Source organism: Balaenoptera borealis (assembly GCF_965194805.1).
Source record: "Balaenoptera borealis genome assembly, chromosome: 4".
Classification (NCBI taxonomy): domain Eukaryota; kingdom Metazoa; phylum Chordata; class Mammalia; order Artiodactyla; family Balaenopteridae; genus Balaenoptera; species Balaenoptera borealis.
The window spans coordinates 80,936,938-80,952,195 of record NC_138861.1 but is presented as its reverse complement, the minus strand read 5'-3'; the positions used below and the strand labels follow the sequence as shown (position 1 = coordinate 80,952,195).

Below are 15,258 nucleotides of genomic sequence, written 5' to 3'. Positions count from 1 at the left end.
TTTTAACAGTTGAAAGTAAAAATAAAAATAACAATAATGATAACTTTTCTGGTCAATCTACCATAAATTTTAATAAAACAGGTACCATCAATGTAGGTGCAGCCTTTTGCCAAAAGTATAGATGAGTCTTTTCTGTTGTCCTACAGAAACTGCTATTCACATATATTTTTACATATGTACATATTTATAAATTTATAATGTATAGTCACACATTAAGGGGGAAATGTAGAACTTATAAGAACAATATTTAAAGTGTCTAACAATACATACCATACAAATCACTTTTTATTGCTTGTCTTCAGGCATTGTGTACTGTCTTAGACTACCACACCCTTCCCTAAACAGCCCAGAAGAGCTATGATATATTTAAATGTGTAAGAAAATAGGATATCTTCCATTCCAGTGTATGAATAAAGTGCACTTTAAAAAACGATTTAGATGACAAAGAAGATGCTATTGGAAGGGAATTAAAGAAATACATTTATTGGCTCATGTAACAAATTTATTTTATTAAGGATTATGGATTACTTTTCGTGAGGGAATTTTTAATGTCAAGGCTGTCTTCACCGCCAATTCTGTTAATAAGATGCATTTGTGACCTTGGTATTAATACAGTCATGCAAAGCACATAACAGAATCACACTGAAACAAAGAAAATGAAAAAAAATAAAATTTAAACGAGGCAAAGAAATAGCAGTTTTTGTTGTGATTTTGCTTATTTCCATAAGATACTCCTTTTATTGATTTTATGAACATACCTATTTATGCACTATACTGAAATACTGTACAAAACTGCAAGAAATGCCACTATTTGACTACTTACGTTTCTACAAAAACACCGTCATATAGGTGTATCTATTAGTAAAAGTCAACTAATAACTGCTAATGTATATGTGAGTCAAAAGGATTTTAAGTTTGCCCAAAATGTTGAATCTAGGCATGAGACACAACTATTAATTTCTATTAACATATTTCAGGGACATAAAGAGTATTTTTTAAATACTGAAAGGAAAATGAATTTTACTCATTAATAATTAGTAATTATATAAAATTGAAAATTCTGGTTTCTAATTTAGCTACATGTTTGTGTGTGTATCCTAATTGAGCTAATTGTGTGTGCGTGTGTGTTGTGTGTGTGTGTGTGTGATGTCTGTGCATGTGAACTAATCCGCAATCTGTTGGTGATGCTTTAAAGTTTCAGTTTAAAAATGTTCAACTCTTACCAAAACCTCTTCAGGTATACAAAGCTGCAAATTTGAGTCAGAGAAATTCAAAGTTGCAATTTACAAAAGCAGATTTACATTAATTCTTATCTGAAAGAGCTGCTTTCAAGACAGAAAAATGTGCCAATTAACTGCCCTTTCCTTTGTAATTAGTGGCTTCTGAGTCCTGATGAAAAGAAGCCTTAAGGCAGAATTTGCAGTAAACAGGAAAGGAGAGAATCGTATAAGTGCTTATACATATTCTGTGACACCTATGAACTCTCATTGATGGGAGTTTTTGGCACAGTTTTCTAATCCAGTATGAATGTTGCTCCACAGCAGCCAAACTGGATGTTTTTTCCAGTCTCCAGCACCAAGAAAATTTAGCTGATCAATTTCAGTACAACACATACTGGAAAGAGTAAGACCTATTTATTGTCTTTTTTTTTAATTTAAGGTAGTTTCCAATGATTAAAATAATCTGTAGGATTTCAATTATTACTTTCAAATAAACTCTGATGCTAAAAATGTGATGACCATGACATTCCAATGGTTATTAAATTCTAGGCATAATGAACATCCTGTCGGGGTGACTCATAATTATTTGAATTTGTCATGCTGTAATATGTACATGGCTATAGACACTATACAGAGTAATTAAAAGCTGATTTCAAATCTCTAGCTTTTCTTCTGATGTGTACTAAGCTTCCAATTATGCTAGCAGGGATTCTGAGCACTCGGGAAGGGAACTGATGTTGCAGATATGAGGTTCTGTTATTTAGAGGAATTCATCTTGGAACGACAATGTTACCTTACATTATAGTTAGGCAACAGTAGAAAATACTCCTATGTAAGACCTGTCCATAATATGTGGTGTAGGATCTCTATTTTCATCGCTGTTAGGAAAAGAGAAAATAAATCAGGTCATCTGAAATCCACTTTAAACCAGTTCCTAGGGTAAATCTTTTAAAAAGGCAATGGCTTTTTGGGCATGGGGTGCTTTCTGCCTGCAGTACCACAAGTTAGCAAATGCGTGTCTCTATTAGAGGTCTATAAGCTAGTTGCTATATACATACTGTACATGTTGGTTCACAAATTAGCAGTTATTAGTCAGACTGTACATGGCAAAACAAACCAAGTTTAATGTTGCTATACATCCCAAAGACAACCTGTGTCTAGATTCAAGGACTGACCCCTAATACAGGTTCTCTGTTTAAGTATGTAGCCCAGTAAACTAAATTAAATGTACCAAACAAAACTGGGAAAACTATTCTAGACATTCTGTCAATTTTGCTAACACTGTTGAAGGTTTTCTTGGCTTCGGCTGGCTTGTTTTCCGGCTTCTTGTTGGGTTCTGGCGTGGTTGCACTCTTGGAGATGGTGGAGAGAACTGGGTCTTTTGAAAGATTCGGGGCATAATTGGCAACTGCCACTGCATAAGCATTGTTCTGTATCATGACAGAGGCTTTTTCTTTTTTCTATTGAAAAATACAAGAATTAACAGAATGTGGGTTGAGACTGCTTCTTAACATTTTCCAAACTCCAGTTCAAATTCTGAAGAAAAGTATCTTGATAAGCATCATTATCCATTAGAAAGAAGGAATTTAGGGAAATAAATGTAGTTTTTTAAGTCCTAAAACCATTAGGGAGAGGAAACCCCCAGAGTAAATCAATGATATCATTTTCCTGGAGAACCATTTTCTTGTTGTTTACATGGAACACTGACAATCAAAAATACAACTTTAACAAATGACACATTTTTGACTCTTACAAGTCACTCAAATATTTGTTGAATGAATGTGTGAATGAATAAATGATATGAAGACATAATTTAACATGAGGAATGATCATCTACAGTGAATTATCTCAAATTTTGAATTAATAATTTAATTTCTTTAACTTGATAACAGGATTTCTCCCCTTCATGTCAAAATCATACAGTAATGTTTTACTCAGATGGTAGGAAATTGTATCCATATACAGATGTTAGTGTAATAAATACTAAGAACATAGAAGGAAGATGAAATACAAACTTTTGGATTTCTGCCTAGCTCATCCACAACATGTTTCTCCTTATACTTCCCAGTTCAGTTCTCACCCACTTTAGTCTGGGTCACAGTTTTCTCCTGCCTGGACCAAGCAGCATTCCTTTGTACTCTTCCACTTGGCTTGACCTCATCCAATCATTAGTCAAACTACAACCCCCATGGGGACTTTTTAAAGACATAAATTGGATGGGGTCACCTGTCTGCTTAAATCTCTTAAATACCATCTCATGGAACTTAGAATAAAATCAACACTTCCTGCCATGGTGTCTTTTTTTGTTCATTATATACCAGTCTCACTGAAATAGCTTGCATTTGGAGGACTTCTTTGTTTGATGCCTTTGGCTATGCTACTTCCGATAGGGCCAGAGTAAAGGGACAAAGTAGGTAATTAAATAGTTAATCCCACTAGGGGACTGTAAGTAAAGAAAAAAGTATGGGAGACTCCTGTAAGTTAATGAACACTCTAGAAAGCAGGTTTGCTTAGCCACAAAGCCAAGCAGGCTTCCTTAGCAACAAAACCATGAAACAGAAGCATGAGACATGCCCCAAAACTATAAAACAATGGTGGCATGAGACCCACATCCTGCCCAGTGAGCTCAGTAAGTTACTGTTTCCTAGGACACATTCATATATGCGCACTAAAAACAAAAATATAAGGAAAGGTGACATACTAAAACCTGAGATGATTTCACATTTTTAGCATAAGTTACTGCCTTTTTGCTCATTTCCATTGAGGCATGACAGTCCCACCTTGACCATGTAGGGACAAGAAAACTCCCCTGCCTTACATGGAGGAGGAATTGATGATGGAAGCATGACATCTACTCAAGAATGAGGAAGAAGGGTTTTTTTTCCCCCTCCCACTGTTCCTTTGATTATAAAACTGTAGCCCACTAAGTTCTTGGGGCACAGCACCCTCTGGCCTGCCTACTTGTAAGCCTCACAAGCATCCTATTCTAATACATCACTTCTTATCCATCTCTTTGTCTCTCACTTAATTCTTTCTGCACTGAGACATAAAGAACCGGAGCTCAGAGTCCCCTGAAATGCCACCTAGTGGTTTCACTTCCTCATCCTGGAATGGCTTCCCTCCATCCCATTTTCCACGTGATCAATACCCTCTCATATTGTGATCTTGGTTGAAGTGTCATTTCCTCAGAAAGTACTTCCTAACCACTCTAATGTCGTCCTGGTTCCCCATCTATACTCTTTTAGAGCACCCAGTTTACTTCCATCATGTCATTTTTCAAAATGAGTAAATTCTTTCTTTAGTTGTGTGATTATTTGACTGACATCTTCCTTTCCTATTAGAATCTAAGTTCAATGAAGGCTGGTGCTATTTCTGTCTTGTTCACCATTATAACCTTAGCATGATTCCTTCCATGAGGTAAGCACATATTATGCAGCCAAATTAATGAAACCTGAAAATATTTACTCAACATTAAATAATAATATTTAATGAAACCTGGAAAACTATTTAACTGCACTTCTGTACTAATACACACTCATTGCTAGTTATCTAAATGCAAACAAATTTGAGCCAGCAATGAATTATCCAAAATAGTGAATAGTGTAAATCAACAGATTTATAGGACCAATTGACCTAGGACAGATTTTCAAGTATCAGTATTTTGAATAAGAATTCTCAAAATGTCCAAGTAAAATAAGATAACAAAGGGCCTCTGAAAGCCCAGGAAGATCTGTAAACAGGCCCACATTTCCTGTCCTTCACTGGCACTGGGTCTCCCCCTCACCTCTTTCCCTTGCTGATAAGGCATTCTTCCAGACCTGGCTGGAGCATAAGAGGAAAAGGGGTGAGGGATTACCATTTGTAGCTTTATGAAAGCTATAAAACAGCTTTTCCCATGTTACACATGGAGGGTAATCCTCAAGCATATAACTGGTAGCAATGATAACTAACACCTTGTGAGCCTTAGGATGTGTCAGGTTGAGTGTTAAGCCTAAGGGTGTCGTTGGTGACAAAATTCACTACTGGATAAGAAGTAAGTTCTATGTTGTAACCCCAAGTTACAAAATCAGAAACAGAAGCTAAAGAGGTTTTGTGACATGACCAGGTCTCCTGTCTAAGTGGCTAAAAAAGCACACAAACTCAAATGTGTGTGGTTTCCAAACCTCTGCTTTAAACAGCATGCCTCATGACTTTACCTCTGAGGAAGCTTGTGAATATCTTTTTCTCAAGATTTTCCAATTGAAGTTTATATTACTAGGTCAACCTTCTAAAAGGACTTTTTAACTCATAAAGTTCTGACATATAGTGTTTATATTATTATTGTTTCAATTATACCTAAACATCTCTTAAACTGCAATATCGAATTGCAGAGATTGGGCAATGCAGAATTCCTAGCAAAGTTCCTGGCACAGGGCAGGCTCAAAAAATGTTTGCTTCATGATAAATGAATGACATCTACTAGAATGATTACTGTGATAATATACGTATATAGGTATATATAATGTATATAAGCATATAATGTATTTCATAGAATACAATAACCATTTATTAGATTAATAGAAATAGATTCTAATAGTGTATTCTGCAATTCTGTTATGTAATTATGCCGAAAGTCCTCAATTTCACCATCTATAGATGTAGGAGACTGAGAAATAATAAAATAAGCTCAACTGAAAAACAGTGCTGCGGAATTTCCACGTTTGTGGAAACTGTTTCACTTGTGATTGAGACATATAAGAGGGAAGTGGGAAAATATGGCTATACACTAAAACAGCAAATGATCTATTTTTATACATTATCTGGGGAAAAAAAGTAAATTATGCTGCTTTAGAATCAGTGGATGCTGTTACTTAAGTGGAATGAAAAGCGATATAACCCATACTAATTAAACTTTCTGTTTTTTAAATGACATTTTATAACAATCAGAATATTCTGAGGTTATTACTTTATTAGAGTGTCCAAATATATAATTAAAATTTTAAGTCTGGAAAATTCCTGATTACAGAAATCAAAACATCTTACACCATTGGGGCAAACCAGTTTTGGCTTTCTTGGAGTATTAGATAAAATGAAGTGCTAGTAAATTGAGCAAATGCTCTAGCTAAAATATAGACACCTAGTAGTGAAGTGACCTAGGATATAAATGAAAATAACAATCACATAGTTTCAGAGTTGGAAAGAATCTCAGAGACTGAATAAGGAAATGGAGCTTAGAATAAGGAAATGGAGCTCTCATAAATACAACACTAAATACAACAGTCTTTGGAGAAAACCCCAGGTTTACAAAGTGGCAAATTTATGCTCTTTCTACGTACCATGTTGCTTTTTTACAGTCATTGTGGCTACTAGAAAGCCCATTACTTGTAAAACAACAACATGCTCCCTTGTCAGATAATGCTATTGTTAACTGTCTGCTAACCATCCTGACTGAGAAAAGTGATACTTACAGAAGATTGTTTGAAGATTATACAGTCCATCCACTTCTCTAAGTACTCTAAAGTCTTTCCTTGGATTAAACTGGGCCATGAGAAAGCTATATACTTGGACCATATTAGCTTAGCTCCTTGAAGAATTGCCTTCACTGAGTTGTATATTAATGTAATGCCTTCAGCTTTTATTGAAGGGGACTACAAGAAACATCAATATGAAATTCATTACTGCTTTTATTGGGAAAATGTTGACATTACTTGCAATAGCACCCAACTTTCCCTAATATAAAACCCATATGATATTGTTTAAAAAAGAGATTTTTAGCATAGGACAATCGTTCTTTCTGAGGAAATTTATACATCCATTTTTTGGTTAAAGAAAGATAAGTTTCCCCCATGGTTTACTCTCATAGCCAAGAAGCTCAAGAGTTGAATCTCAGCATACTCTAGCTATGAACTACAGTTAATGTTCTGGCCCAAATGGTGGACATATTTGCAGTCTATTTTCCTTCATCCTGATTTTCTACTTCTATTTATATCTTATTATAATAATTTAAGTACATGCATTCTTTTGGTAAACTGCCTGAAATGCTTTTGGAACAAGGCATGATGTTTAAAAATGTGTATAAATGAATGAAAACACTTGAAATACGATGTTTTCTATGAATTGCATGGAGTGAATCACAAAACAATGGCACATTTCATGTTAGTTTGGATATTATGGTGCTATGCCTATATTTCAAGTAATTTAATATATAGTGTATTTCCAGAGAATATGCTTTTCTTGGCCAGTGTAGAACCACTGACTCAGATTTAGAAATAAAAACAATCTCAAGAGACAAAAGGTATTTTTAAAAATTTAATTCAAATAAACTATGTGCTAAATGCTATGTCAGGTATTGGCAGAGAAATAATGAATAAGACAAAACTATTATCCTCTTAGATCAGGTAACCTACTGTTAGAAACAGATTTGTTTATAATAAAAGTATAATTTAATGAGGTTACATAAAAGAAATTCATGCCAGGTACTGTAGAAAGATAGTGGGGGGATGGCAATTAGATACAATTGGAAAGATTTGAAGGAATAAGTAGTTCATCAGTTAGAAAAGAAAGGAGAGGGCATTTTAGCAAGAGGGATGAACACATCTAATGCCATGGAGATATGTAGGGGCATGGAATTGGGAGATGTTTTTAATGGCTAGAGGAAGCATATGAGCATGGACTTTAGATTTGTGTTCAATCTTGGATTCACCACTTATTAGATGTGTGATCCTGAGCAAGTAACTTTACTTGACCAATCTTGTATTTCCTCATTTCTAACATGGAGATATTCCCAGGCACATAGTAGTAAGTGCACAATAAATAACACCCAAAAAAATTTCTTATTATTCATCATGTAAACAAATATATTAGAAGACTATATATTTGGACCATATTAGCTGAGCTGCTTGAAGAATTGCTTTCAAAAATTCATTAAAGAGCTGAAAATTAAATGAACAGATTTCTGTTTTAGAAAGATAACTCTGGCACTACTGTAGAGGATGGATTAAAGGGAGACATGATTTAGAGATAATGAGGAATAAAGAGTCTCAAAATAATGAGAGATGGCAAGGGCATGGTCTATGACATATAGGTAGGGGAATGGATACCATTCAATGACTGATTAGGTCTTAAGGGTAACTTCCAAGTTGTTGGTTTCTGAGATTAGGTTTTGCCATGAACTGAGGTATATATGAAAAAAAAATAGGCATTTAGGAGATTTTTTGTTTGTTTTTTCTTTCACTTTTTAAAAGAGATATGTAAAGACTGAAATGTCATATACATGTAGAAATGCCTAGGGAACAGGTTGGATATATGAGCTTGGAAGTTAAAAGAAAGGTATGGAGTATAGCTGTAGACAATAACCGTGGAAGGTAAGATAAAGGTGTTGGCTGTAGTTGTGATTTGGTTATACTTCATTAATTCATACCATATTTATTGAGCAACTAATATATACTAGGCCCTGTACGAAGGGACAAGGATAAATGATTTATTAAAATAAACATGGTCATTGTTAATCATGGTCAGTGAAGGAGGTGGGATATAAGCGTGCAATTACAAACTGTGATAAAGAATTAAATGCAAAAGAGCAGGATACTATACACACTTATAAGGTGATCTAATTATTCAGGGGTGTGGGGAGCAAGTGTTCAGAAAGTTCCTGAGGATTGGTATATGTGCTGAAGATGAGTAGGTTTTACCTATTTGGATATAATAAATAATGAACAGTGTGCTTAGTGTTGCTGACATTCCTACAAGTATGGTCAGTAAAATCCTTAAAGTGAGAATCACTTATGAATAGTAAGAACAAAAACATAAAATAAATTTATATGACTATCTTTGGGGATAAACAACAGCAGATGCTAAGGAGATTGGATCTACTCTGAACTCAGGCAAAGAATCTCAAAGAACAGAATGAATAGTGGTAGCTGTTTTAAAGGCCTAACAGAAGAGAAAAACTTGTTTTAAAGGCCTAACAGAAGAGAAAAAGTTGCTGACTTGGGCCTGAAATGGAATCTTGGAGTATAACAGTATTCAATGGATTCAGTGGGGATCCCTTAAGAAAAATGGAAAATTATCTAATCTGAAAATGTAGAGGTCGTTGCTGTCCTTCAGTTACAGGACAATGAATGGAAAGAATTACAGTGAGCTGAGAATTAAACTAGAAGTGAGAACATACACATTGTAAGCAATGTTTTCAAAAAGCTTGAATGGAGAAAAAGAGGGTGGAATCTGATAATGGGAGAATGGGTGACATACAATCTGGAGAGAGTTTTGGTTTTGCCTTTATGGTAAATTAAACATATTAAGCATCTTCAGGAATGTAAAGCAAGGAGACACTTGAAAAGGAGAAGATAGCTTTGAAGAAGTAAGAGAAGAAAATAATAACTGATGCTTCAAGATTGAAGAAGGAACAAGAAGAAAAGAATCAAGAGATGGGGTGGAAGAATTAGTCTTGAGGAAGTGGAAGAACACTGGGTGTAAGAGAAGTTTCCAGAAGAACTTGGGAGGTTGCATAAGTAGATATTTTCTTATATGGAAGGGCATAAATATTTGAAGTTGGGTTATTTGATCCACCACTACATTTTTAGAATGATAAAATTTTGTTGACTAATTTCACACCTGAGACTAAAGGTATAGTGTACAAACTTGTGCAAGATCACAGAGCAAGGTAGGCTTTGTCTTCTAATAGAGGGCTCAAATGTGTTTTGAATATGAAGTGAGTGGATTTATTTATTTATTTTCAAAAACTAACTTTAAAGATCAACAGAGCACAATCTACATGAAAACTGTATGTTAAATACATATCTCTTTCTTTCAAACATATAATATTAATATGAATCTCTGAGTGATTATTCTTATGAGACAAATTAATACTTGCCAGTTAACAAACCTTTAATAACTTTTTATATACTCTTTGGATTGACAGATAATTTAAGTGCATTTACTCATGTTTACTAACTTCACAAAAGAGAACTTCCTCCAGTCTGGTTAAACTGAAAGGATGCCAATTTGGCCGATGGATAAAAACTTTGTATTTCAGGAAAATTATTGTTCTCCACTTAATTAAATCTAAGGATAACTAAAGCAGAGGTAAATTGCACTGAAATATTTTTTTTAGGCAGATGTGCTAGTCTGGGGCACTATACTAGATTTCCTTTTAGTTCTAAGGACCTGGTTATTTCCAAAGTAGGTTTAGGAAATACCTCCCCAGATTCATTTCAATCATGAAAATGGATTGAGTACCCATTGATAAATTCACCACTGTAAAGTTTTAAAAGACTTTCCATGAAGGCAAAGAAATCTTCTCATTGGTATTACATTGCCAGATTTAATATCAGAAACTTATTTATTCTTTTATTCAATGAAACTTTCTGAAGTGCCTACTAAGTGACTGGCACTGTGCTTGGCACTCTAGCTGTGGAAAAGTGACTAAGAACAAGCAAGGTGCCTGATATAATGTTCCCTTTAACTTATCCACTGAACTTGAATCACTTATTACTGAAATAATACAAATTTGTTAGTTGTTTTCCTGCAAATTAGGTTGGAACATAAATGATTTCAACCTAGATTTAGCTTCACTATGTGTGATCTGCTATGTGGGTAGAGTTAAATTCAGTATTCATCAGTAGTAGGTTATTGCTTTTAGAATGCATTATCAAGAATGTGTTTTTCGCATTTATAGGTACTTCTCTTTTCCAAGTTCAGGGGTTAAGAAGGCATATTATTTGATATGCCAAATCACAACATCAATTTGATTGACACCCTCATCGCATTAAAAATAATATATCAGTATATTTCTACACAGGGCATTTACACTACAAACCACTATTTATCTTTTGTGACATATTTACAAAGCATCTTATCTTCAAAAAAAGTTAGTATGAAAGTGCATGTGTAACTAATATAAAAAGAAATAATTGCATAGATAGCATGGAAAAGCAGTATATTTTATGGGGAATGAAAACATCAATCAACAGTAAAATGCAATGGAAATGGTAAAATAACCTAGAAGGTAAGCATGGAAAATCAATCAGATTCCCTTTAATATTTACTCATTGGCTATTAGCATACAAAACATAGCTTATAAAATGAAATAAACCAGCACTCTTATGAGAACTTTTACAGTTTACAAAATTAGGGAAAAAGAGCAAGACTTTTAAACTATAACATCAACTGTTTGTACACTTTAACTGCAATATTGTCATAGAAATTTGAAAAAAAAATCTGTATTCAAATAACTGGAAAGGAAAATCAGCAAGTATATTATTCCAAATTTAATGGAAGGGTATTCAGGTAGATATTTTATAATAAAGGAGCCCTCCAAGTAGAATTTTTACTATTATTAAGACTACTTTCTATCTCATTGTGATATATACAAAGCCTCCTCATAAGACAGATGAATAATAATCTATAGACTAAGAAAGGAAACGGCTATTTATCAATGCACAAAACTCCCACTTCCTTCAGTACTTGAAACCTAAAAATAGACACCTGAAATAATTACCAAAGAAGTTAATCTTCAAAACAAATACTTTTTCTCTTATAGACTGCAGGAGCAACTTAAAATGTCTAGGCATTCCTACCTAGTTACTTATTCCATACCACATGGGAGAGATTACGATGCTGCCAGTCTTTTGCATCCAAGCAACAGAGATGGGGGTAGGTGAAGAGTAACTCAGCCCACTTGACTGATAGGGCCTGAAATTCTATAACTGGTAAAGTTAATGCCCACTTTTCTTTTCCAAATCTTTTTCCTATAAACCAGCGTGGTTAAGAGCATGAATTTAATGGTCAGGCAGATCTGGGTTTAAGTATGCTTATTAATTTGTGTGAGCTTGAGCAAGTAAATAACTTCACTAAGCCATCCATAGCTTCTTCATCAGAAAAAAAGGAGAATTAAAAAGAAACCCTAGTTATAAAGTTGTAAAGATTACACGAGAGAACATATATAAAAAACTTAGCACAGTGCCTGACACACAGAGCTCAAAAGATGCTAGGAAGTGGTTTTAACAGAAGTAATACTACCAGCACTCCTAAAGGATTTCAGGCAAGAGCGTACTTTGAAAGAAATCTTTTATGTTTGAATGTTCTTAATGTCAGTTTTGAGGAACAGTGTCTGTTGCAAGCTAAATCTGTTGGGGGATTCTCTTAATCACGGTGAGAAGGAAGTTCTCACTTACCTTGTCATTTACTACACTCTTTCCATCCCAAGCCCATCCTCTTTTGGTGAAGTAATTAACAGTTGCAAATTCAATTAGGGCAGAGAACACAAATGCATAACAAACAGCAATAAACCAGTCCATGGCAGTTGCATAAGCCACTTTGGGGAGAGAATTCCGAGCACTGATGCTTAGAGTGGTCATTGTGAGAACAGTTGTTACTCCTGCAGAAAGATAGGAAGCAAAAACATCAACAAATACCAGCAGGACAGCATTGGAAATACTTTTTTTTTTTTTTTCCCCCAAAGGTACTTTCAGTGCCACCTCTAGCCACTAAAAAACCAAAGAAAAATCTTCAGAAAGAAAACAGTGCAAAGTTAATTATCGTAAATGGTTATTATGCTTTTTGAAGTGATGACTCTGAAATGCTTTCATTTTTCATTTTTGTTTGTATGAATCTCCTTTTTCTCTTAAATACCATTGAGGTTAGAAAGACTGGTGAAACTGAAGTTGAATTTCCTATAAGGAAAGAAGGACTTGACATTGACCCATTGTCCATTAACATTAATTTTTAAAAAAATCTTTCACAAAGCCTCACATTAATTTGTTCATCATTTATTTGAATCATTCTAAGCAGACGACCAATCATCCACACTAGTAGTCACAATAGAACTATGATTAAGAAGTTCTTCATTCTAAGTATAGCTACCTAAGTATGAAATTAATTCTGGATTGCCTAGCATTGTGAGGACATAATTTCTTTCCTAATGAAGCTTAGAATCTGCAGAAAATAAAACAAGCATCTAAATCCCAAACCTTATAAAATTTAAATCACTAAAAAGGTATATTTTATACCTTTGTTGGTTTAAAAAATAATTTCGTTCCTTGCATTATAAAGCTTTTCTGCCTATAGTCAGGGAAGTCACAATGGTTAAGTAAAAAGAAAGCAATAACTCAGAAGCCAGTCACAGTATCAGCAGTCAAAATGTCTACAATTACTTGTTTTATCAGAGATTCAAGAGAGGATTAGTTATGTACATAGGGGATACATTAAATTAAAAGACAATTGAAATGTTAAAGAAATGTTCATTCATATACTGAAATTTTTTATATTTTATTTTTTACTTTCCCTTAGGATAAATAAAACAGTCTTTTTTCTCTCTTACCATAGAGTTAGCAGTTCAAAATAGCAATAATTCTATTTAATCATGAGTGAATGCATCTGGGAATATGATGGTAGTAGTAGGAATAAAAGGTAGAAAAATAAATTTAGCTCACCTGCTGCCGAGTCAATATTAAAAAACACATTTACAGAAATACATTGTGTTTGCATGCATCAAACTGTGAAAGGTTTTAGATGGTGTCTTCTTTCGAGAATTTGGTAGAGGAGAATAATTAAATAGAATACAAGCCAGATACACCCACACATACCCACGAACACAACCATATCCACCTGTACACACACACACACATATATATATACATGGCAATGCAAATGACGAATCAATATATGAAAATATATTTAACTTCACCAGCAGTTAAGGAAAAAAAAAAAGCAATAATGAGATACCTTTTTAAAACAATTTTATCAGCAAAATGTTAGCAAAACTTTAAAAGAGTGATACTATCCTGGCATTGAAGAGGATGTGGAGCAATTGACATCCTCTTTAATAGGGATTACAGATATCTAAGAGACTATTGCCTAATCTGAGGTCATAAAGATTTAGGCCTATATTTTCTTTTGAGTTTTATAGTTTTAGTTCTTACATTTAGGTCTTTGGTCCTTTTTGAGGTGATTTTTGTGTATGGTAGATGTCCAAATTCATTCTTTCGCATGTGGATAGCCAGTGGGCCCAGCAACATTTGCTGAAAAGACTTTTCTTTCCCCATTAAATGATCTTAGCACTTTTGATGAAATCAATTGATCATAGATATATGGGTTTACTCTGGACTTTCAATTCTATTCCATTAATCTACATGTCTGTCCTTATGCAAATTTCACAGTTTTGATAACTTATAGCTTTAGAGTAAGTGCTGAAATTGGGAAGCAGTTCTCCGAATTTCTTATTCTTTTTTCAGATTGTTTTAGCTTTTCAGGGTCCCTTACACTTTCCTATGATTTTATGGTCAGTTGCTCATTTTTTCAAAAAATGGTCATTGGAGTTTTGATAGGTATTGCATTGAATCCCTTGTTTGGGGAAGTATTACCATCTTAACTACATTAAGTCTTCCAATTCCCAAATATGGGATACATATCTATCCATTTTAATCACATATACATATATCATCTCCATTTATTTAGAACTTTAATTTCTTTCAGCAACATTTTATAGTTCTCAGTATACAAGTTTTTCATCTTTAAACTTAAATTTATTTATAGGCATTTTATTCATTTGGCTGTTACATAAATAAAAATAGCTTCTTCTTAATTTCCTTTTCAGATTGTTCATTGCTAGTGTATACAAACAAAACTGATTTTTTTAATGTTGAGCTTGTACCCTGAAACTTTGCTGAATGTATTAGCTCTAATAGTTTTTATGTGGTTTAATAAAAGTTTTCTATGTATAAGAACATGTGATCATGTGATCTGCAAATAGAGTTTTACTTCTTCCTTTCCAAATTGGATGCCTTTTATTTGTTTTTCTTGCCTAACTGCCCTAACTAAAGCCTGAAGTATGATGTTGAATAGAATTAGTGAAAGCAGACATCCTTGTCTTGTTCCTGATGTTAGAGCAAAGACTTTTCATCTTTCACCTCTAAGTGTGATGTTAGCTGTGGGCTTTTCTTTGATCCTCTTTGTTGGGTTAAAAAAGTCCTTTTCTAGTGCCAGTTTGTTGACTGTTTTCATCATGAAACATGTTTCATTTTGTTTTTCAGAATCTACTGAGATGATTTTGTGTTTTTTC

General features: G+C 34.0%; 1 protein-coding gene across 3 annotated transcripts in view; it reads right to left on the bottom strand.

The window, feature by feature from the left end:
- Window positions 1-489: 489 nt before the first annotated feature.
- GABRA2 (gamma-aminobutyric acid type A receptor subunit alpha2) overlaps window positions 490-15,258 on the bottom strand; it is a 117,314-nt gene continuing 102,545 nt past the window's right edge. For 2 of the 3 annotated variants that reach the window (XM_082390694.1, XM_082390693.1), the window contains 2 exons: window positions 12,374-12,576; window positions 490-2,680 (listed from right to left, as the gene is read on the bottom strand). In XM_082390694.1, coding sequence (XP_082246820.1) covers window positions 2,384-2,680; window positions 12,374-12,576 — 500 coding nt within the window. In that variant the 3' untranslated portion in view covers window positions 490-2,383. Of the gene's footprint in view, window positions 2,681-6,667; window positions 6,848-12,373; window positions 12,577-15,258 lie in introns of all 3 variants that reach the window. The other variant, XM_082390696.1, reaches the window with a different exon arrangement.